We start from the raw sequence: 24,842 nt of genomic DNA, 5'->3' as shown, positions 1-24,842 counted from the left end.
TGCTGTCATCTCTTTCCAGGGACTATTATTCATGCTCCACATACTGCTCAAGAGGGCACCACTTTGCCCATTGGATAGTAAGTGAACCAATTTCAAAACTTTATCTTACCATTTGTTTTCTCAGAACACTTCTAGGAGTATTTGTGTTAGTTTATATACTTCAGGGATCACTGTCAAAATGTGATTAGAAGTGCAAAAATGTTATTGGAGAAATAGTTGGGAAAGATAACAGAGGGAGCTAGTAAAGGTGAAGAGAACCTTCAAACAGTGACATAGGGATGACATTTGTAAAGGAGAGGCTAAGGAATAAAGATTTATTTGGAAGAATTTCAGAATACAGCCTAGTTCTACAAAAATTTCAGCCAGATTGATGGGGCATCCTCAAGCCAAAATCTTCCATTAGAAGCATTCTGGATTAGTGTTTTTACCACATTTAATCTTGGCTGGGAGCAGTCTGTAGGAATCATGGTTTTGTCACAAATATGATGGGACATCTGACTGACAATAGCCAAGGCCATCAGCCACTTATGATCTAAACTGGGCATTTTCATAGCTATACACTACATGGTCTCAAGATGGCTTTTGGCAGCTATGGGAATTAAATCTTTTCAAGTCTGAATCCAGAGAAATATAAGCATCTTTGTCCTAGCATTTCTAGCAAAAGCCCTAAGATTGACTTGGATTGGACTAGCTTGGGTCAGGTGCCACCCACCTCATGGTGGCTGGGGAAATACCATGTCCTAGTTTTCTCGGGTCTAGGTTTCATACTCCACTTCCAAGATAGGCTTTGGGGTCCCATTCATACAATGAGGACTAAGCAGTGGTGAAGGGCAGATTCTCAAACAGAAACATGCACATAAAGAATATATGTATTTTTAAATTTTAATTGCTGTTGCCAAGTTGCTTTCCATAGAAATTATAACAATTCACAGCTCCACCAAAAAGTATAAAATGGTACTTTTCTCCACATCTTCACCAGCAATATGTATTAGCTTTGTTTTAATATTTTTGCCAACCTGATGCATACAAAGTGTCAGCTCATTATTATTTCAGTTTACAATTTCCGAGTACTAGCATATTTTAAGCACATTCATTGGCTACTTGGGTTTGCTTTTCTCTAGATAGTGTCTTTACATCTTTTGTCCATTTCCCCACTGTTTCCCTTCTTTTTTTTTGTCTTTTTTCTTGTCAGTTTATAAGAGCACTTTTCATATTAGAGCTAATAACTCTCAATTGGTCTGTCCTCTGCCTTGCAGATAGGCAAGAAAAAAGCCTGGAGGTCTGCTCACATCTTGTCCATCTCCATCTTTATAATCAATTCTATATCATAGTCTTCAGGGTGCATTAGATCAATATGCCAGGAATCCATGGCCTTGGGACAACTCCACCATTCATTTTTGAGAAACAAAGTAAGATAGGCCCCAGTGAAACACAAGTTTCCATGCCTCATCCTTTCCCCCTACCCTGCTGGGAAAATATTGCTCAAATTTCAATCATTCTGGAAGCACCTTAACAATTTTGTCATACCCTTTAAATTTTGTACTACTATTTATATTTCTGAAGCTTGACATTTTAACATAGATTTATTTTAAAAGCTTATGTTGTTACCATTATATCACTATACCCATTAATTACAATTTTCCAATACACATTAAAAATAAATTCACAGGGGCACCTGTGGCAGTGCAGTTGGTTAAGCCACCCACTCTTGGTTTCAACTCAGTTCTCTCCTTGGATAGTGATCTTGGGGTGGTGAGATTGAGACCCATGTCTGGCTGCCTACTCAGCAAGATCTTGCTTAAGTTTCTTTCTCCCTTTCCCTTTGTCCCTTCCCTCTGTGTGCATGTACTCTCTCTCTAAAATAAATAAATAAATAAACTTAAAACTATGAAAGTAAAAGATAGTCATCTGCATACCACTTAAAATACACTATACTTTGGGAAACTACATTAAAGCCTGCCATAGGCGCACAGACCAGTCAAGGAGAGATCAAAGATTTACAGAGCTATCAGTTTCACTGCCTATTTGTTGCGCCCCATGGGGTGGAGTGCATGATAGTTTCATTTATATCTGAGGAAAACACAGAAAAGTACAACTGTTTTTTTTTAATGTGGTGGACATTAGAAACCAGACCCTGTTCCAAAAACAATAGGTTAGCAGGGATCTAATCAAGTCCAGTGGGAGAACTTTACCTAGTGATCAGGGTCCTAGGAAGCCTAAGCCCAGGGTAGACCAGGATTGCATTAGCAACATTCTGTGTTCTGGCTAGAACACGACAAGTTCTAAGGTTCTGCAAATTATGCTGAGGTCCAGGGTTCAGAAAGGGCTGCCTCAGAAGGTGCTGTGATTTGGTCGGGTCACAGTCTCTGACAAGGTCCACCTGTCCATCTTGGTACCTGGTGCCCACAACAGTCCGACTGGCCTGCAACTGGCTGAAGGAACAATGTGTTGGCTGCGGGCATGGAGCCAAATCCTCTTGCCAATTTTCCTCTCCCTCTTTCTCATTCAACTGCTTATCAACTTCTCAGAGGATCAATTTTCCCAAATCTCCAGACAGAGGGGCAAGCAGAGATCACAATCTTTGGATGATGGTGAGCCCCTGAGCCCAGAGGATGATGCCCTACACATGCCACTGCCATATTTCCTTTCAGTTGTGGCATCCTAGCAGGCTGAAATTTTCATCTCTAACTTTGCTGTTTAGTGTTGGCAGGAAGATGTGTTTAAAGGCTCTTGACATTTTTGGTGAAATCCAATTTAATTGGATTCAAATTAATTTGCTGTATCAGAAATGTGAATAGTGGATTAAAACAGTTTAAAAATTTGGGAAAGCATGTGTCCCTTTCCCTCGCTCACTTTTTGCATGACCTATATATCACATAAAGTTTGTGCTGTGAATAAGCTGATCAGACTCTGCTCAATAGCCATAGCTAGTCTTCCTTAGTATTTAAAGGTTTTAATTAATAAATTGCTTAATTTGTGTCTTAAGAAAGAATTACTTTGGCCTGAAGACTTCTCTTAGTTCTCTTCCTCAACTGAAGAAATTTCGGAACGTTAAAATTCATGCTGAGTTGAATCCATGAACCTGGAAAATAAGGTTTTTAGTATCCTAAGTTGAAATTGTATAAATAGAATAAGGATAGGATTTGAATTATTTGGAAAATGCCCCGTAAAGCCAAGATTGCCATTTGTATGAAGATTGAAGAATTACTGCTCTCTGGTTTCTGGGGCCTAAAAGAATGTTAGTATCTGTAAGAGAATCAGTCTTCCTTACTAAAACCAAATCAAAGCTCTCAGCTTTGCCCTGCAATGAGACTCCCCTTTGAGAGAATGAGGAGTAGGAAGAGGCTGAATCAAAAGGCCTAGACTGTTTCCTTTGGTATAAGTATATAAAATATAAGGCTACAGTATAGAGAATTATATAAAACCTTGTGATCTGCTCCCCATTGTTTTTTTTTTTCTCTTAGCTCTTCTTTTTTTATTTTTTATTTTTTTTAAGATTTTATTTATTCATGAGAGTCACACAGAGAGAGGCAGAGACACCGGCAGAGAGAGAAGCAGGCTCCATGCAGGGAGCCTGATGTGGGACTTGATCCTGGGTCTCCAGGATCACACCCTGGGCTGAAGGCAGCGCTAAGCTGCTAAGCTACCAGGGCCACCCTCTCTTAGCTGTTCTTAAAACAATTCCTCTTCCAGGTAAACATTAGAATAAGCTTGTGTGATTAAGTTGTTCTATTTTTAAAATTATTAATTTATTAATTCATTGCAATGCCAATCAAAAAGAAAAATCTTGTTTTGATTTGTGATATAATATATTTTGGTGCCTGGCATTTTTAGGTGTTTCAAATTGTGATCACTCATGGGCAAAGAGAAGGGGACCAAAGATGAAACTTAATGGAATAACATTTTAGACATTGATAGAGGAAGTGGAACCAGTCAAGAAAACTCAAAAAGAATGGCCAGAGATGTTCCAGGAGAACTAGAAGAGAATGATGCTGCAGAAGTTATGAAAAAAAAAATGTAATTAAGAGGAAGGAAGTAACTAGATAGAAGATAAATATACAAAAATCAGACCTTTAGGGCAAGGGAAGAATCTGGTACCTGCAGTGTAAATAGCTAGTACCTCCTTCAGGAATAGAGTGAAAAGAAAGAAAGAACCTATTGTTTCATGTAAAAGATGATTAGCTGGCCCTCACTGATTTTCCAACAAGGCAGGAAAGACTATAGGAAAGATTGCTGGGTAATTATACAAATGTTTAAACCTCTGACATGGACCACATCAGGTCATTCACTGACATCAGGGTCAGGCTAAAAGAGGGAAAAGAGGCTATGAGGGGCAAACAGATTTGGAAAACAATAGAAAGGACAAGGAAAGTGAAGCTCTGAGTAAGGTCAAAATGCAAGTGAGAAAGGAAAGGAAAGAAGATTCCAGTCAGAATAGAATATTAGAGTTTAGGATTTCATGGTTGAAACCATACAGAATGAGGCCAAAATCTAGGTTGAGATCAGTGGAAATAATTTGCTTAAGATAAAGGATCAGAGTTTTTCTGGATGGTGGAATTTCAGTGTTTGTTTTTAATGTGTACGTATTTCTTATATTGAACACATATTACCTTTATAACTACAGACAGACAATAATCCTGTTTTGATTTTGGGAAAAAAGATAAGTAGCAGGAATGAAAAGGAAAATATCAGGACTTAGTGGAAAGAAACAAAGCTGTGGACTTGATACTAACTGGAATGTTTTTATTTTTATTTTATTTTAATTTTTTAAAAAGATTTTATTTATTTATTCACGAGAGACACAGACACAGGCAGAGGGAGAAGCAGGCTCCATGCAGAGAGCCTGACATGGGACTTGATCCCAGGTCTTCAGGATCACACCCCGGGCTGAAGGCAGTGCTAAACCACTGAGCCACCAGGGCTGCTTGGAATGTTTTTAGAGGCAGTGTAAGATTTTACATATAAGAGAAATGTAATTAGCTTTACTTGAGTGAAACAAGAGAAATGCATCGTACCTCAGAAATGAGCGAATCACCATCACCTCTATGTTTCCCTCTCTGTTTTCTCTTCTTATCAGCTTCATTCGCTCCGATTAGCTTCTTCCATAGGACTTTTTCCATGGCCACTGGCAGCCCCATCTTCTCAACTTCCCGAACAAAGAGAAAGTGACTCCCTGCCACCTCTTAAACCTTACATTTTAATTTGTAGATCATAGAGGAAGACTCTCATTGGCCTGACTTGGTCATATTCCCTCTCCCTGGACTAGTGAGTATGGTCTGTGATTAGCCCAGTTTGGTTCAGGTGTGTAGCCTTTGGTGCCTGGCTGGGACCAGGGAGTTTATGTAGGAGAGGGCAGTTATCAGTGGTACATGTGTCTAAAGCTGAAGAAGAAGCTGTCCTGCAAAGGAAGGATGGGTTATATTTCCCAGGAGAAGATAGAAGTGCTGGTGGTCAAAACAGCTCAAATCCACATTGTCATTATTTGCAAGTGAACTTGAATGTGTTATTTGACTTTTCCAAGGTCACTTTCTTCATCAATAAAATAGGGATAATAATAACCACCTTTCAGGATTGTTTTCAAATAGACATCTGTGTTTACAAATTGCTTAATAAGGATTCCACATAATCTGAGAGTGAAGGCTAGTCTATATTTCCCATGGAGCTGGATTGATTCCTAACTGTGGCTGCTCAGTAAGGGTTTGTGTTTTTCTAGTTGGTTCTTTCAGAGACTCACCTTTTCCTAGTTTACACAAAGATGCCTTGTCTTCCACTTTCTCTAATGTATTAACATTAACAAGGTAAATAGAAAACAATGTTGATTCTGTACATGCTGATATGATGTAATGAGGCAATTTCACCTTTGCAGTATTTTCCCCCCAAACCCATATCTTCAGTCTAATCATGAGAAAAACATTAGACAAACCCAAACTGAGGGATATCCTACAAAATATTCGGCCAATACTCTTTAAAACCATCACAGTCATGAAAAACAAAGAAAGACTGAGAAACTGTCACAGACTAGAGAAGACATGATGACCAAATGCAGTGGGATCTTGGAGCTTAGAACAAAAAAAGGTACATTAGTATAAAAACCAGTGAAATCCTAGTAAAATCTGGAGTTTAGTTAAAAGTAATGTATTGGTGTTGGTTCCTTAGTTTTGACAAATGTACAATGATAAGATGTTATCCATGGGGAAAACAGGTAAGTGGTATTCAGGAACTTTCCATATAATCTTTGAAATTTTTCTGTAAATCAAAAATTATTCCTAAGTAAAAACTTTAGCTGTGGAAAAGAAGTAGAATTTGGAGAATGGTGGCTGAGTCACGTGCCTTTTGTTTCCCTGCTACTACTTCCTGAAGTAAGCCTGAAGCTAGCTGTCCCCAACATAGCTGAAGCAGTAGAATCTTTCCCATTTACCTTGCTTTTACTCAGCTTCATCTTGGAGACTCCAAAGGATACTTTTGGGTAGAGAGAAGTAATATTCAATAGGGCTTAATTTGAAAAAACTATTGTAAGTCTTTTCCCAGGCAAATCAGATCTGTACCCAATCAAACAATTTGAAATTAAAAAGAAAAGTCTGACCTTTCCCACAGAGCTTATGAACTCTGTCCCCAAAATAATAGAGTGACTTTATTGTTATTATATCACATGAAAGCTGGGGTATGAATTCCAGACTCTACTTACTTTACAGAGATGTTTAAATAAGAAAAATATCCATCAAAATACTTTTTTTCTAGACTTAGGGCTTTTATTGTAGAACTTTCAAATATAACTTATATTGTCTATTTTTTATGAAATAAGAATGAAAATCCTCATCTGGGAGAAGTTTTTAAAGCTTATATACAGTAAGATGAAGAATTGATTTTTTTTTTTTTAATACGTAAAGGACTAGGGCGCCTGCATGCCTCAGTTGGTTAAGCATCTGCCTTGCTCAGGTCATGATCACAGGGATCGAGCCCCACATGGGGCTTTCTACTTCATGGAGAGTTTGCTTCTCTGTCTCCCCCCTGCCACTCCCCCTGCTTGTGCTTACTCTCTTTCCTGTTTGTGTGTGTGTCAAATAAATAAAATCTTAAAAGAAATATTTAAGAACTAATTAGCCAAGAATATCTTGGCAAAACCATGCTGAATAACAAAGGAATTACTAAAAGAGGTTTTAAAGTATGATGTTGTAAATATACAGTGATATTGCCAATTCATTTTTCTTTATTGTTTTTTGGAAGTTATTTTTTAGAACTTAAACTTGGCTAATCAAGGTTAGATAATGCCATTTCATATTTTTCCAAGCAATAGTAGGAAATAGGACAGAGGATTTAAATAGTACCAGTGGGGAAAGTGTTTAGATATGAAAATAATGAAATAAAACTGGTATATGGATGAGTATGCCATTAAACAGGAATGACTAAATGAAATGCACTTTTATATAAAATTAGGCAACAAATGGTCTTTGCATTTACATTTTTACACTTAATTTTTTATAGCATGTGCTGCAAAGAAAAATTGTCAATTATGCACAGAAGATAATAAAGTAAGTTAACTTATATATGAAAAAATTGTCTTGAGAATGTTATAAAGTCACACAATTTACAGTTGTAAATGTACTTCCTTCTAGAAAATTAGGCTTCAAAAACAAAACAATTTTTTTGCTTGAAAAGAATTATACTTTGGGAAGAATTTTTTAAAGTCAAGAAAAAGATAATTCCTTTGAGATGCAGCAAAAATTTCCTTGCTACTCTATTCCCCCAAAACTGGAAGGATGACACATTGTTCCTTAACTACAGTGTAGCTAAATTCCCTTCTCTGATGATTAGGCAGCTGAAATCATTGTTCTTCACTTCAGATTTGGAAGAAAGCAGAAATGCCATACGAAATGAGGGAGATAGTGTTACAGAGAACTTTGCAGCAACCCTTACAAAACCATTCTATCATAGCTAGTATTAGAGAACCAATAATTAACACCAAGGACAGAGAGACATGAAATCACTAATAAGAAAAGAGCATGCTCTAGTAACTGGTATCTGTCATAGTGATCTAGATGCACCATTCTGTGCTCCTTATCTTCAAGGCCATTCCTTCATTTAATGGGGACCGGGTTCCTGGCTCATGGACTTCTCCACCCAGTTAATGCCGTCACCTTATGTGCTTTGCAAACTCAGCAAAGGCCCAGACACACTTGGTCCCTCAAACTCCTGACTTTCTCAGCTCTGTGCATTAAGAAGTCACATCTGGGGCAGTGCCTGGATGGCTCAATCAGTTAAGTGTCTGCCTTTGGCTCAGGTCAAGATCCCAGGGTCCTGGGATAGAGCCCCACATCAGCTGTGTGCTCAGTGGGGAATCTGCTTCTGCCTTTCCCCTTTTCGTGTGCTCTCTCTCTCTCAGATAAATAAGTAAAAAAATATTTTTTTAATTTAAAAAGAAAAAAAAATTTAAAGTCATTTCTGTGGCCATACTCTGAACCCTGCGCAATCTACAGGGGCTTCTAAATTCTTGTTCTCCTTACACTGTACTTACTTTTTGGCCTTAGCAAGACTGCCCTTAATCTTTTAATTAAGTCCTTTAATCTCTCGTTTTTCCTTCAGCTTATTGGCCCTCTCTTCTAGATTCCTTCAAGCATCCTTCCTGTGAATTATCATGGCTATTCACTTGAATGAAACATTCTTCCACATTTCTTACAATGGAAATTTTCAAACATACGAAGGTAGAGAAAATGATATAATAAAACTGTATACTTGCAAGATCTGTCTTGGCCAATCTTATTTCATATACTCCCTCTCCCTGCCAAAATGGCTTGTTTTGAAGCAAAAAAAGATTTGGATACCATATCATTTTACTTGCAAATATTTCTCTCTCTCTCTCTCCTCTCTCTTGCTCTCATACCGTGTGTGTGTGTGTGTGTGTGTGTGTGTGTGTGTATAATACATACTTTGCTTTAAAATATTACAAGTCCTTCATTTCTTTTAATGTTATTTATAATATTAAAATATTACAATATTATTACATAATTATACCTAAAAATTAACAACTTCTTAATATCATCAGGCATCCAGGAAATAATCACATTTCTCTTGTTTTGTAATTTTTTTAAACTTCATTTGAATGAAGTCCATACATTGCAGTTGGCTGATATATTCCTTAAATCTCTTTATCTGTATGCTCCTTCTCCCTCTTTTTCTTTATTCCTACTTATTTGTTGTAGAAACTGAATTGTTCTACTGCGTTTCCCACCGACTGGATTTTGCTGGTCACATCCCCATAATGCGCTGTATCATGTTCCTCTTTTCTCTATTTTTTGTTCTCCTATGGAGGCTTGATTAGTTTCAGTTTATTTATTTTTTTTTGCAGGATTATCTCATGCTGAGGACTTTCATTAGAAAGCAAATAAATTTGTTGAACATTTTGTGATATCAGTAGCCTTGATCCTTGCCTATACACATTATTTTATTTCACTGGAGGTTGCAAAAATCACCACTACTTTAATGTCCTTGCCTTCTCTTTTTAAATTTTTTTTCATTTTTCTTAAAGATTTTATTTATTTATTCATGAGAGACACACACAGAGAGAGGCAGAGACACAGGCAGAGGGAGAAACAGGCTCCATGCAGGAAGCCGTCGTGGGACTCGATTCCGGGCCTCCAGGCTCACAACCTGGACTGAAGGTGGCGCTAAACCGCTGAGCCGCCGGGCTGCTCCTGTCCTTGCCTTCTCATCTTTAACTGTGTTGACCTACATTCCCTAGACCTGATTGGTCCATTGGTCTATCTTTTCATTTGTTACTCATTATTAGCCTATTGCTGCTAGAGCATACTGCATCAAAGTCTGCATTAGTGCAACTACAAATCCAGTTTCTCATCTCACCTCGGCCCCAAGACTCTCTATTTCTTGCCTTTGGTTAGCAATATTTCCTCAAATTTCCCACAGTGGCAATTCCTAACCTAATCAGTCTATTTCTGTGCTGGTAAACAACCCTATAACACCGATCCCAGATCCCTCCCAATCATTTCTTGCTGAACATCCTGAGACCAGCAGAGATAATGACTCACTCCCAGTAAAGAACCACCCCTGAGAGCAGGAGATATATCAAAGACCAGCTTTTCTCTCATGTTAACCAAGACCAGAGGTCAAATGGAGTCACTTAGGTTGATGGGTCCTATCCTCTTCGACTGTTGCTTAAAGGCTAGAATTGCAAAGTTAAATTTGTCAGGAACCTAGATTCAGATGATAGCCCAGAGACTTCTAACCTTGGTAGGAATTCTCAGAGTTTTTAGAAATCAAATCCATGCCAGATAGCAGGGTTTTATGGTAGATGAGTTGCCAGGAAAACGTGAACCTGTCAAACAGGACCTTGTGGTTATTCAGTACGAAGCTGATTCCTAGGCCCCAGTAACTAAGTCCACATCAGGGGAGTTCCTAAAGCAGGGCAGTCCCCAGAAGAGACATTCTCCCCTATGGCTCTCTCTTATAGAGGCTCAGAGGACGATGGAACAGGATGCTCCTTCACAGGTTGAGCCTAAGGCACCCAGACTGGTGAGCAATAACTCACTGCATGGCCAGGCAATCCAACAACGACATCTGCACATCATGCACACCACTCTGAGATTCTAGACAGAGCTGGAGGGCAATAACTAACAGTGACTTTAGGTAAGAACAATTTTAGTTGAGGGTTATTTGCATTATTTGTCAGGAGCATTTTTTTTTAAATGCAGAGTTGGGGAAAATAGGATGTTCACATTCTGAAAATTTGGAGGGTGAAATACAGTAGACTGAGGTAGGTTTTTTGTTTTACTCTTTTGTTCAGCTTGTGTCACTAGCCTCCTTCAAGGTAACCACACCTTCTCTCCTTTGTGGCTGGCTTCCTTCAGTTCTATGTGATTCTGTAGCTGTCAATCAGCTTTATTCCACCACTTCTATTCTACAGAAATCATCCCATCCAGGCAGTGGTACTTGGGGTAGCCCATCCCTCTGGCCCAGTAACTAGTTCTGGACTGGACAGAAGACCCAGTAAAAGCCAATTAAAACCTTCTTTGAAGTTTTATCCAGACATTGGTAGGTATCTGTTGGGAGCCAGGCTCTTTCCCAGCTATATGGAAAGCATCCACATTTGCCACAGGAGAAAATTAGGTCAAACACAGAGGGAAGTAGAGCTGAAAGATGAAAAGAGAGGAAATGGGAATAACATCCTTGGAGATTTAGCAAGGCCATCCCGGGACTTCCCAATTTTATGAATCAATAAAAAAACAGTTTGAGTTGGGCTTTAGTGGCTTATCACAAACTTATCACAAACACCTTATCTCAGTCTAAAAAGTCTTCAAAGAGCAGAACTTCACATTATCCAGAGGAACAGCATAATATATTCAATATCTTTAAATTGGTAATGCATAATTTAAGACAAATTACATGGATTCTTTTCTTGTAGCTAAGGAAAATGACCCACATAAATACTAAGCCATGCCAAACCAACTCTCAAGAGAGTGACAACTGAGAAGTCAGCTAAAAGACTTTAAAACAAAACAAAACAAAAGACTTTAAAACAATGGTTAATACTGCTCCATGAGAAAGCTAGAGTATTTGTTTTAGGGAAGAACTCTAATAAGCTTATATGGACATGAAAATTGACATTTTTATAAGCAAGTATCAATTAACATGAAAACAAATGCAGAAAGGGGAAGATACACAATAATGTTTAGTAGCCTGTTAACATTGTATAAACCAAACAATTTAATATTATATTCACAAAAATATTAAATAAATGTTAATGTGCAAAGGGAGAATTTAAACTGGTGGACATTGGGAGGATCAAAAGAGTATTTACTCATTTATGGGCAATAATAAGTGTGCCAGAGGTTACACGAATATGTAAAGCAGTGTTTTTGCTTTCTAGAGAGTGACAATTTAATGAGCAGGCACAATATGTAAACTTTACAAAAAATAAAATCTCTAAGTGGAAGAATATTATAATTTCGAAAGGAGTGGAGCAGATATAAAATGTAATAGGAGTTCAGAAGAGAAAATATCCATGTGTAGTTGCAATGACTAGATAAGGTTTCTTCCAGGGAAGAGGCAGAACTTGGTCTGAGCCTTAAAGAGGAGGTAAAATCTGCACACGAAAGAACAGGGCCTTAGGCAGGCAGCTATCACAGGGTGAATGAACAGGTGTCCACTGTGGCAGGAGTGACAATCTGTCATTGGTGGAAGTTTGTGGAATTATTTGGAAAGGTAAATTCCCTCAGATTGTGATGGGTTTTGAATGCCAGGCTAAGGAGTCTGTGTTTTATCTCAACGGGATTCAATGGAATTACTTTGAGCTAAAAGGTGACATGAAGAAAATGGTAATTGACGATAATGAATAACACATCAGGAGGGAGTGCGGGGTAGGAAGTCTAGGATTGTTCCAGTCAAAAGAAAAGAATAGAGGATTGATAGGGCTTTGTGAACTATAGATAGAGAAAAAGAGATAGGAGCCAAAGACTTCTAAAATTATGGGCTGGGAGAATGCTACCAGAAATAAAGAAAGAAAGAAGTAAATACAATGAAGTTCTTTGGGGAAAGTAATAAATTTAGTTGTAGAAAATTTGAGCTTGAGATGGTGAAAAATTCCAGGAAGAAATGTCAATCAAGCAATTTTGAATGTGACTCCAAGGCCCAGGGGGTCATCAGGGCTAAGGATATGAATTTGGGATTTTTTTAAGTGCAGGTACCAGCAGAGGCCATGAGATAACACAAGGGTAAGAACACAGTATTTAAAAGTGTAGGGGTATGAAGACAGACCAGGAAGAGGAGTTTGTAAAGGAAATAGAGGGGTGAGAAAGAAACAAAAGAAGGTTTGCTTTTGCTTCTTCCACTTCGTCTGAACTCAGAAAGGAAGGAAGGAATGCAAAGAAACAGACTGAATTTGTCTTAGAGGCAACAAGGAAATGAGAAAGGTTCTGTGTTTGTGAATGTGAATGTGTTTCTGAGTATGATCCATGCATGGACTTAAAGACTAAGAAATTAGCCTGGGAACTGAGAATTGACTTCTTAAGGGGAAAAAGAGCTGAAAAGAAAAGACACAATGAATTGGTTCAGAAAATGAGAGAACATGAACCTGACAGATGGCCTTAAACTTCTCAGAAAAAAAAATCGACTTCCAGATGGATGGTCATACCAAGTGCAGGTAAGGAGAATCGTTGCCTTGGAGAAGAACCCATGAAACTGGTTCTCCATTTTGTTTTTCATCTGAGAGACTCTTAACCGGTGATATCCACATGTTCATTGACATATCCAGATTTGGATCCATGACCCTCTCTATCTCCCCTACTCTAGGCCCTAAGACACACACACACACACACACACACACACTGCACAGTTTTTCAGAAAAGTAATATCAAAATGGGCATTTTTGTGGGATATTAGGAATGGGATTTATAAGTGCATTTTACAAGCATGTGAGTAACAGTCATTTCTTATGAACTGTACAGTAGATGAGGTAGTCTGTGGAAGATTCCAAAAATCCACTGGGTTTGAATTAACTTTATTCCTTTCTGTCCCAAGCAATAATCCATATCAAGATGCAATGAATAAGAAAAATGTGATTATGGGGAAAACCTAGAATCTACTCATTTGCAAAACTCAGTCTTCTAATTGGCATTAGCTAAAAAAATTACTTATGACATGTTTTGTCATTTTAACACCATGATTGAAAACTATCATTCCATTGTATGTCAACAATGGCATATAATGATTCTCAACAGCAATGAAAGCCCAGGTGAGAGTTAGCACTAAGTTTCTTAGCTTGGTCTTTGAAATTTTATTTCTAATGAAGAGAAGATACCAACAAAAAATGATGGTTTTTTTTAATTTTTATTTATTTATGATAGTCACATCAGAGAGAGAGAGAGAGGCAGAGACACAGGCAGAGGGAGAAGCAGGCAGGCTCCATGCACCGGGAGCCCGACGTGGGATTCGATCCCGGGTCTCCAGGATCACGCCCTGGGCCAAAGGCAGGCGCTAAACCGCTGCGCCACCCAGGGATCCCCAAAAATGATGTTTTTATATGTTGTGTTTATGAGCTATGTGTTGGGGGGTAGTAAATGGATTGCTTTTTATGGACTTGTTTTTGGTAAAAATGTTTTCTAACTCCAAAAGGCAAGTCATATATTATTAAATAACAAGGATATGTTTCCAATAAAATTGAGGAAGATTCCCTATAGTTAAGAAAAATAAGCATATATCATTCAATTGAAGTATTTGAGGGAAGCAAAAGGAGTCAGTATAACAATTTCACCAAGTCAATGGTGGTGGACACCACCATAAAACAGGTCAGTCCTAGCCATACCCAGCCATCTGTCGCAGTTCTTTATAGTGTTAAGAATTCAAATGTTCTTGGTAGCTTCATGAATTGCCATTTATAAATTCTGGCATTCCCTCTGGGGAGGTGGCAGACACTGTCAGTGAAAGTCTGAGAGGGGAGGGGATCTTTTTCCAAAAGATGACACCCTAATTCTGTATTGACCGTATGGAATTATCCTTTAGTTAACTTCTGTGAGGTACTGGGACTATATTAAAAATGACACTCAAATAATCAAATGCCCAGAATTGAATAATGGTTATGTCTGTAAATATTTTAAGATAAAATTCTCTACCTTCTTATATTATAGAGTATATTAAATATAATTCAATGACTTCTAATATATTATAATGGCTGAAGTGTTAATTCAAATCAATAGTTATCAAAAACTGTCATGTGCTGGGAAATGTGTGAGGTTGTTAGAGATGCAAAGATGAATAAAACATGCACTCTGTCCTCAGGGAACTGAGAATGGGAGGAAAGTAAATATGCAAACAGTTTATATGATATGAGTTACAATCCAAAAATGTATATGGTCAAGATCCAAAATAGAATTACAGAGGAATTTAAGGAAATATTATTCTTCCTTCAAGGAAGAGAAGAAAAGAATGGATAAGGATGAGGAAGAATGACAGAAATTTTATCAGTTTGTGGAGTAAAGTTTGCCCCTGGAGCCTCTACTTTTGTCTATAAGTTAGAGAAAAACCCATCTGTTGAGAACGAGTCAATGTGAGACAACATTGGAATGTTAAGGATGCCAACAAAGTTTTGAATTCAAGCTCCTCTGTTCATTAGATGTGTGACCTTATGTGAGTCATTTGACTGTTCTGTACCTTATCCTTATCTATAAAGTGGGCATATTTTTTTTCTAGCACACAGAGTTACCAGAAGGATGAAATGAGTTAATATGTTAAAGGGCTTAGAATGATGCCTGTCACATTGGTAGGCCCTATTTTTGTGATATTTTTACCTGTCTGTCCTTATTTTTATTTTATTATTTTTGTACTTTTCCAGATTCTAGTCATATCTCCCACAGTGGTTTCTACCTTTGTACCTTCCTTTTGCTACTTCAACAAGCGATGTAGAATAACTTTTCCTATTTTTCACATGATTATCTGTACACCAATGAGCAGAAGGAGAGGGGCATGAGGCACAGCTGATTGACAGCTCCACAAACCCTACATGTAACAGAGGAGATCTCCCCAGAGGAAGGAGTGCTATAGACAAGGGGAATGGGAACGAGTATTGAAGAGAGACAGAGAAAGAGAAAGAGAGACAGAGAAACCCTATCTACTGAAGTTGTTATGACTACTCTGTGAAATAATGTCTCAGGTTTAGTCTTCTAAACATAGAGCCTGAGAAAGGGATTCAGGTACATGTGATTTCTTGAATGATTGCTCTTTAGCAAAATTCAATGGGATAAGGGACTCGGGGCAAGAAAAAGACAATAGCCAAGAAAAAATGTGACCTCAGCTGAAGTCTACACTTGGCCTGACAAAAAATGACATAGCAGAGTTGTCCCTCCCTTGAGGCAAGGATGCCCACTGATTGGAACCCCATGTTCCAGTTACTGGCAGAGGGGGATGTAACCTCATGGGCAATAAGGTCCCCATCTACCAAGTACAATTCAAGGAGAAGGGCAGTTTGTATCATTGGCAACAACACCCATTGCATCTGTGGGCCTGATAAAGAGGATCTGGTGGGCAGGCCACCAACAGCATTTACTACAAATCATCATCATAATAATAATAAAATAATAATAAAAATAATGATGATAAGCTGTTATTTATTGACACTTATGGAACTAGTACTAAACACTTACTGGGGCTGTCTGTGGTTATTATATTTGGATGTTGCTTGTATTTTTTTTCTTTCCAAATATAGTGTTTTTGGTGCAGTGAAGAAAGGGCTTGCAAAAAAATGTGTTTTCCATATTTCGGGTGTCAGTTCAGTTCTGTATTTTGGCTAAACTGTAAAGGTGAGTTGTCCTTATTTGAATTTTTATGTACTTATATTTTTCAGTTAACTTGTAAATCCTGTATTTCACTATATTTGGAGGATTGTAAATTATTATATTTGGTTTATTAAAAATAAATCTGAAAAAAAATCTGCTCATTGGTATTTCCCTGGATGCACGCTGATACTGGTTGTTTCTGGCCAGTTTTGGTTCAGGCTAGATTAACATTCATTCTGATTGGTGAGTACTTTACCATACCAGTTACTGAGTACTTTAAATTTTAGCTCTAACACACTCTAATGTATGATAACCATCACCCAGTGAAATGAGGTTTGTGTTTTATGTTTTAGGTACTCCCGGAGTTTATTATACATTAGTCCTGGGCTGAGGATATATTGAGCCCAATAACATTACTATAACTTGCATTTCCTCAACTAATATTCTATGCTGACACTTACCATTCAGAACAGTGACTCCCTAGGACTGGATAAATTTTAATCATCTTTAGATGTATAATGTTGTGTTTTTAGTATGTTATAAAGTGCTTACCAAAGCAGGGAAATGGACTAGAATCTTTTAAGGAGTTTTCAAAAAGTGAAACAAAAAGCTTTTCAGGTGAGCCCTCGCTAGATGAGAAAACCCAATCTAGAATTTCTGTCTCTTCGTTGAAGTGAAAAAACATGAATTTTGCCCTTAAGTCCTTGTTTTTTAGGTACTATCAGGTATGTTTAAATCATAATTTATTGTAGCAAAGAGCTTATAAACAATTAACAGTTCATATATTCAGTATGAATGGAAAGTTTGGTTTCCATTTCACATTCTGCCCTTGTAGCTTCATTTTACAGATGTACACTAGGGCAAGATGGGCGGGGGGAGGAATTTCCAAATGCTAGAAATCTGCTCTCCAAGCAAGCATTTGTTGTCTCTTTGATAAGGAGTTCCTGAACTCAAACAACCAACCTCTCCTGCTATCTGCATACATCTTTACAGAAGCAGCAATGTAAGGGGCTTCTGTTTTCTGTTGAGATACTGCCTTGGAATGAGTTAAAAGAGAAAATAAAGGAAAAAAAAAAATAAATCAGTGGCCTAATAATTTACCAATCTGGAGAGTAGCTCAGATTCTTTTCTAATGTTAGTGATTGTTGTATTAATGGTAGTTTTATTGGAGTATGTGATGAGGTATGTTATACCATTTTTCCATTACCTGTTAATTTATATTTAAAAATCAAACTGCATGATACTAAAAAGATAAAAAAATACAAGAAATTATTGCTCTTCTATTAACTTAAAAATATATTTCTTTTCATGCATTTCAGTTGACATGTTTGGATTCCTGATGCTTCTACTCGTCATAATATTAATTGCTGTACTCATTTGGTATTGCTGCATCTATCACTATTACCTGCAGGAGTATGTTCATTTTCTCCTTAGTAAGAATGCACTTGGGGATAATACCACTGAAGAGAATACTAAGCTAGTTACTGGGACATGTTTTACCTTTTTTATGTAATAAAAATCACATATCTATATGACAAGGGAAAAAGTTTAGAATGTAACAGAAGATTACAGAATGAAAAGGAAAGTTTAACTTGCCCATGCCCTACCTCTGACACCTCCTCCCCATGCTAATCCCTCTAGTATGATTCTAATGTAGTTCTACTCTTGGTTACTTCGTATATTTGAACAACATGGTTATGGCTCCTTCTCATGATTTACTAACTTCAGATGTTATCTCCTGACTCCCCAGCATGAACACTGAAAATTTATCTTGCACTATCTATTTTCTTCTGTTGTTATTTTGCTCTTCATGAGTATTATCATTTTGTTATTGTTAGATTTTAACTATGGTTTTCATTCTTAGCTCTTAAGATACCTAATATTTCTTCTGTTGCTTATTGTTTCAACCTGATTGACTTGGTTACTGGGTGTAATCTGTTTAGTGCTCTGTCTCTATATACATCAGTTCTTCTCCCATTATTTAAATAAGAAAATGTGGAACCAGGCAGCCCTGGTGGCACAGTGGTTTAGTGATGCTTGCAGCCTGGGGTATGATCCTGGAGACCCGGGATCGAGTCCCATGTCAGGCTCCCTGCATAGAGCCTGCTTCTCCCTCTGCCTGTGTCTCTGCCTCTGTGTGTGTGTGTGTCTCTCATGAATAAATAAATAAATAAAATCTTAAAAAAAAATGTGGAACCCTATACTTCTCTCCTCCCTCTATCAAACTCTGTAAGCTTTCTCAGTCATTTGACCTTATCAAGTATATAATGTTTAAATTCTGTTCTGTAACTATATCTTGATATCTTGAAGTGCTTACTCTATAGTTTGAGTCTAAACTTTTAAAAATAATAAAAATAATTTTAAAATATCATGATCATATAAATATTGTTCAGTAAAGACCAAGCTGAAAATAGGAAATGTAATTCAATGTCATAAGTTGTATTACTTGAAAGAGAATCATCTAGTGTCTGATCAAATAGATTCTCTTTTCTTTCTTTACATTTCCCAGAATCATGCTACATTTCATCTTGTTTCATCTTTATTTTTTTTTAAGATTTTATTTACTTATCCATGAGACACAGAGAGGGAGAAAAAGAGAGAGAGAGGCAGAGATACAGGCAGAGGGAGAAGCAGGTTCCATGTAGGGAGCCTGACGTGGGACTTGATCCTGGGTCTCCAGGATCAGGCCCTGGACTGAAGGCGGCGCTAAACCACTGAAGCCACCGGGGCTGCCCTTGTTTCATCTTTAATTGTGACTTTCTTACAGAATTTTTACATTTTCTATGGTTTTAAATTATCTTCATTATTTCCTGTCAAGGACAGACATATATATTTATTCCCATCACTGTAATCATTCATCTTAGTATTCAGAAAAATATTCTCATTTTTATCTTCTAGCACTTCTAAAAGTCTTCTGAGTTTTTATTCTATTTATAAAAATTAGTTTCTTTTCAGTGCTCTACTGAGCTAAAAGAATTGTTTATATCCTGTATCTTCTTTTTACAATTCTTTATTTTCCTTTTACTGGAGTATATTCTCAAGCAACTTTTCCAAAAGGAGTTCACAGAAAATACAGAAGAGATGCAAAGTGTTTCCATAGTCCATACATGTTGAGAAATGTGTTTATCTCCATTTTCCTTTAGCCCAATATGGTATTATTTTCTTTCCTTATATTGTACACCTTTCCCAAGAAAGGTATAAGGTAGGTGCACACCAATAGGCTCATCTGTAAGGAAAAATATGCCAATAAAAAGATAAAGATTAGCCACATGTTTTGTTTGTTTATATGAGACCTCTACTTTATCTAGGACTTCATATTTTTGGGATCTGAGACTTTATATCTTTTCCTCATTAACAAGTAAGAATAAAAGAAAAGATTAGACCGAAGATAATTTCTTTACCCCTAGAACAAAAATATGTCCAGAAGGAAGAACCAATAGGGTATATTTCATGTGTGGTAAGAAGCTGTGGCAAATACATTGTTCTTTTCTTTTTTATATTTTCTTCCCAGGATTCTGGCATCTTTAAAGTGTCATCCCTTTTATGTATAGTGCTAAGTGACAAATTATGCCCACAAGAGAGTAGGGACTTGACCAAATATACATTACTAAAGTTTCTTTTGTATGCAGTTTCGAAGGAATATGGTCTAACAATTATACTCAGTTCTGGTTAGCTCTGCTATTTACCCACCATCTCTTCTTTTTCAATTTCTTTTAGAGATCTTCTAGATCTTGTTAATTCAATGAACACTGTATTCTGTTAGAGGAATTTGTCTTACTAAGGACTTATTACACTTCATAATCCAAAAATCCTGGTTGCATTCTAGAAACATCCATCTTTCATTTTAAAAATACCTTTGAATGACTGACTAATGGAGCATCCAAATATTGATTACTACATTTGATTTAATATTCATGTCATTCAGTAGATATGATTTAAAAATTAAAGCACTTTTTAAAAGTTCCAAATAGGGGCACCTGAGTGGCTCAGTAGTTGAGCATCTGCCTTTGGCTCAGGTCATGATTCCAGGGTCCTTGGATCTAATCCCACATCCCACAGGGAGCCTGCTTCTCCCTCTGCCTGTGTCTCTGCCTCTCTCTGTGTTTCTCAGGAATAAATAAAATCTTAAAAGAATTAAAAAATAAAAGTTCCAAATGTTAGAGAATATAAATTTTTAACTGCTACTGTACATGGTGCCTCCTTGACTCTCATCTATTTCAGCAAATATTTATTGAGCATTTATTATGTGCTAGGCAATGTTGTTGCCACTAAAAAAGATCCCAATCCTCACCTTCATGGAGCTTATATCCTACTAAGGGGACACAGACAATTAAACAAGTAATTGCTAATTCTATAGCTAACTTATTGATATTTTCATTGATATTCCACTTGTGTTTTTCTTAATCAAACATTAAAATTCTCCTGGTAGATAACTAAAAGGAGAATTTAATTTAATAAAGTAATAGTTATAAAAAATTGCATAAATGCAGTCTAATGAAATACAGTTGACCTTTGAACAACATAGGTTTGAATTGTGTAAGCATACTTATATGCAGAGTTTTTCAATCAATGCAGGACCGTACTGTAAATGTATTTTTCTTTCTTATGATTTTCTTAATAATATTTTCTTTAGCTCACTGTATTGTTAGAGTAAAGTATATAATACATATAACAAGCATAATATGTGTTAATCAACTATTTATGTTATCAGTAAGGCTTCTGGTCAAAGTTAGTAGTTAAGTTTTAGGAGAGTCAAAAGTTACACACGAAATTTTCAACCATGTGGTTGGCACCTCTAACTCCCATGCTGTTTAAGGGTCAACTGTAATTTCAATTATAACCTTAACTATTCTGAACCTAAACCTCATTAATTCTAAGTTCATCATCATTTTGAACACAGAGCTCAAGTCTGTATTGCTGGAAGACCACACTCAATTTTTGTTCACCGTGGGACTGCTGTTGGCAAGTGTTTTTCTTTCCTTGATGGGATGTCCCAGACTCCTAGTAACCCACAGATGAAAGTTTTGCCCTTACTTTTTTTCCAGGCATCAAAATTAAAGTATGAGTAGGAAACATGATAGTAGGTTTCTTCATTCTAATTTCTGACACATTTTTATAACCTCAATAGTTAGTCTAGGATGGGTAAAATCACAATGTTGATAGAGAAGAGGTAAAAATTTCCAACCCAAATTGAATATTAATAGCTTTCCCAGTTCCTCCAACTCCTATTCCACAAAAGCAGTTAAACAGAAGATGACCTTCGCCTTGAGGAATTGATTTACTTTATCTTACCTAGTTGACTGACCCTCTGTCTACTCTGCTCAACTTGATTATTTAAATTTTCACTTACTTAAAAAAATATCCAAATCTTGGCTTCCTTCAGCTCATCATGCATAGCTCTTAGGCAGGTCCTCCCACTCCCCTGCTACCTAGGCCTGGATCTTAGAACCCCAACTGTAGTCAGAGCTGTATACCCTCTCCACCTCCTTTTACCTGGATAATTGGACCATAAAATTTTAGATCAGAATATGACTAAGGAAAGTGCTTTGTAATTGAAATATGACTACTACAAAGTGCTTTATGATTACCATTAATAATAACTTTAGAGAGGCATCCAGGTTATTGTGCTGCTCTGACCCTCTAGGACATAATACTAAATCTGAACAAGAAGCAGGGTAAACCTAGTGGGGGTAGGGATGACCTGTCAAGCGCATACACATTCCATTGCCAACTCCCAGATCTTATGTAGAAATTGTTTTGGTGGTAACACAATCCTGAGCTGTTCCACAAAGCTATTTGAGTTGGGGAGCTGAAGTGCAGGGTGATTGCTGTTCCCTGGGGTTGAAATCTAACCGGAGGACTACAGAGAATAGCTCTGTGTTTCAGTTTTTCTCCCTCCATTTAAAACTGATTCACAGAAAACTGTGGGGAGAAATGCTTTGAAAGGAGCACAGGGTTGGGTATTTATTTATTTTGGTAGAAACAGTTATCTATTCACAGATTGAGAACAATTAGTTATACTAGATTCTTTGTAGGGAATACAATGTAATCAAATTCACAAGGCAGGATTATTTTCCGCCCAAGTGAATAAACTGCAAACCCTGGGGGAATGCTTGTATTAAAGGGTTGAATAAAGGAGACAGGATTCTTCAAAAGGAATTGAAGATGGAAAAATGGGAAGACAGTAGTGTCAGAGAGATCAAAAGAGGAGGGCCTGAATATGGAATGAGAGAGATTCATGGGTGTACTTTGGATTTACAAATTGGGGAGTTACTGGTAACCTATTTGCATGTGGTAGTCTAATGAGCATTTATTTGAGACATAGAAGGCTTCTGATTTGTGGAATTGGAAAATAAGGAATCTGAAAAACATACACTGTGTTATTTGACCATGATGCTCCTCACCCACAGTTATTTTCCAGGGGTAGTAGTAATATCCCCCCTCTTGGTCCTTGGTCTATACTTCTCTAGCAAGTGAATTCAGAGAATGATTTGCTGGGATTATGGATTCATTGAGCATCCACAGGTGTTCTGTCACTGGAGACTAGTCTTGTGGTCACCACCAAATACTTGACCCTTTCCTTTTGGTTAAATTCATACCCAAGTTGGTAGGACCCTAAGTCTCTTGGAGCCCTAAATGTTAAAATCACAGTAATATTAAAATCTCAGAATAGAGTTCATATTGTTATTTACAAATATTTTGTGTTTAGCATTTTTAGTTAGGTAAGTCATCGTTGACTTTTCAGAAAGACTTTGAAAGGGTAAATTGATTATCTTTTTTTCATAGGATATGATGAATAGATAACTGAAAAAGCTCTTCCAGAGAGAAAAAGAGGGCTTCTTCAACGGTAGGATTCCCGGTTTTATTGCATGAATTGTCTGCATGCCTTTTCCCTCCTCCTATTAAGCAACTTTTAAGAAATGTAATCAGAATTATTAAGAAAGTGAATGGAAACCAAATCTGTAAAATGAAAGGGATTTTCAATGCTTAAAACATGCAATAGAAGGCAGCAGAAAAAGGAGATATAACAGCTCCTCAGTCAGGCTGCCCTGATTGAAATCTGGGTTTTGTTGACTAAGTATGTCATATTGGATAACTAACTTAATCTATCTATGCACTAGTTTAGTCATTTGTTAATATTAGCTAATAATAGTGACTAAATCATTGGGTAGCTCTGAGGACAAAATGAGATTTTACAGGTAAAATCATTAGAACTTTCCCTGACATTGTTACTGCTATTACCACCAATGTTACTAGAGTAGTAACAGAATCTTGGCACTTATAACTCAATATGCAAAGGTCCAGTGTTAGGACCCTCTTAACATCTCCAGCATATTGGATTATGAAGAGCTTGGGACTGTCACGTGAATGGAAACAGTTACTAATTTGGCTTGGTGTGTGTGTGTGTGTGTGTGTGTGTGTGTGTGTGTGTGGTATGCAAAGAAGTTAATGAATTTACAATGATTTCCTCTTGATTTTCTTTCAACTTGGTTTTCCCCCCCTCTACCTATCCCTCCCTGCCCCTCTCCTTCCTTCTCTTGCCTTTCTTCCTCTTTCTTTCTTCTCTTTTTCTTTCTTTCTTTTCTTTCTCCTTCCTTCCCTCCCTTCCTTCCTTCCCACCTTCCTTCCTTCCCTCCCTCCTTCCTTCCTTCCTTCCTTCCTTCCTTCCTTCCTTCCTTCCAGAAGCAGACTCATAAAAGAGGAACTTGATGATAATAAGATTGTTTTAAAATGTTTTATGTCTTCTCATGTTGTGTTGTTGTCTAACTTTTGCATGTAAGCATTTCACTTTGAATCAAATGCTATTGCAGGGGAAAATTTTTTGCAGAAAAGCTTTCACTATACAGTTGACCCTATTATGATCATATAAAGACTTTTTTTTTTCATATAAAGACTTTTTAAGTGCATAATGTAGAAGACATGATTTTTAATGCTTTGTGTTTAGATATTCTGCTAAAAAATAAAACAGTGAAACATTTTAAAAATTAGACCTGATATTCTAGTCCAAAACCTCTGTATGGCAACACTTTAAAATCTTAGAACAGGCATTAAAACATACTAGCACAAATTGTTGAACTACTTACAGATTCTTTTTCATATCTAATTAGAAACTTAAAGGAAAGATAGTGAATTCTATTGAGAGAAAAGGAATTAACCAGGCTCGTTAGATCCCAGGACAATGAGGAGACAGACATAAAGACTGGAACTAAGGAAGCTTTCATTTGGGTGATGAGAAGGAGATGAGAAAGCATTGGAAGAAAGCAGCTGTCTTAAATTGGGTTCCCTGGTAAATAGGCTCTGAGGCAGAGATTGGCCTGCAGGACTTTATTGGGGAAACGCTTGTAGGAATAACACCTGTAAGAGAGAGATAAATGGACTTGGGCAGGGGAACAGTTGAATTGTCATATGGTCACTACAGAAGCCTGGGACAATCTTATTGAACTCTGGAACCTGGATGGCCTCCCTAATTGAGGCAAAGGAACCCAAACCCCTACATCAACCATCATTAGATGTGGGATGCTCTCCAAAAGAGGCTTAACATTGAGTGAGGCAACTCCCTTTATT

General features: G+C 37.2%; 2 protein-coding genes and 1 long non-coding RNA gene across 3 annotated transcripts in view; 2 read left to right on the top strand and 1 right to left on the bottom strand.

Moving 5' to 3' along the window:
• The window catches only part of LOC140609109 (uncharacterized), a 42,803-nt gene extending 40,554 nt beyond the window's left edge, over positions 1–2,249 (bottom strand). Inside the window, exon 1 of the long non-coding RNA XR_012011064.1 lies at positions 2,193–2,249. This is a non-coding gene — a long non-coding RNA (uncharacterized lncRNA). The remainder of the gene's footprint in view (positions 1–2,192) is intronic.
• Positions 1–24,842, top strand: part of CDK14 (cyclin dependent kinase 14) — a 721,193-nt gene that overhangs the window by 43,900 nt on the left and 652,451 nt on the right. The gene's annotated exons all lie outside the window — the stretch shown is intronic.
• PTTG1IP2 (PTTG1IP family member 2) overlaps positions 2,571–24,842 on the top strand; it is a 34,020-nt gene continuing 11,748 nt past the window's right edge. Inside the window, exons 1-7 of the mRNA XM_072784256.1 lie at positions 2,571–2,591; positions 7,483–7,529; positions 13,108–13,150; positions 16,208–16,301; positions 17,597–17,710; positions 21,178–21,239; positions 23,064–23,124. Coding sequence (XP_072640357.1) covers positions 2,586–2,591; positions 7,483–7,529; positions 13,108–13,150; positions 16,208–16,301; positions 17,597–17,710; positions 21,178–21,239; positions 23,064–23,081 — 384 coding nt within the window. The 5' untranslated portion in view covers positions 2,571–2,585 and the 3' untranslated portion in view covers positions 23,082–23,124. The remainder of the gene's footprint in view (positions 2,592–7,482; positions 7,530–13,107; positions 13,151–16,207; positions 16,302–17,596; positions 17,711–21,177; positions 21,240–23,063; positions 23,125–24,842) is intronic.

This window comes from Canis lupus, chromosome 18, assembly GCF_048164855.1.
Source record: "Canis lupus baileyi chromosome 18, mCanLup2.hap1, whole genome shotgun sequence".
NCBI lineage: Eukaryota > Metazoa > Chordata > Mammalia > Carnivora > Canidae > Canis > Canis lupus.
This window is presented reverse-complemented; position numbering and strand designations above follow the sequence as displayed.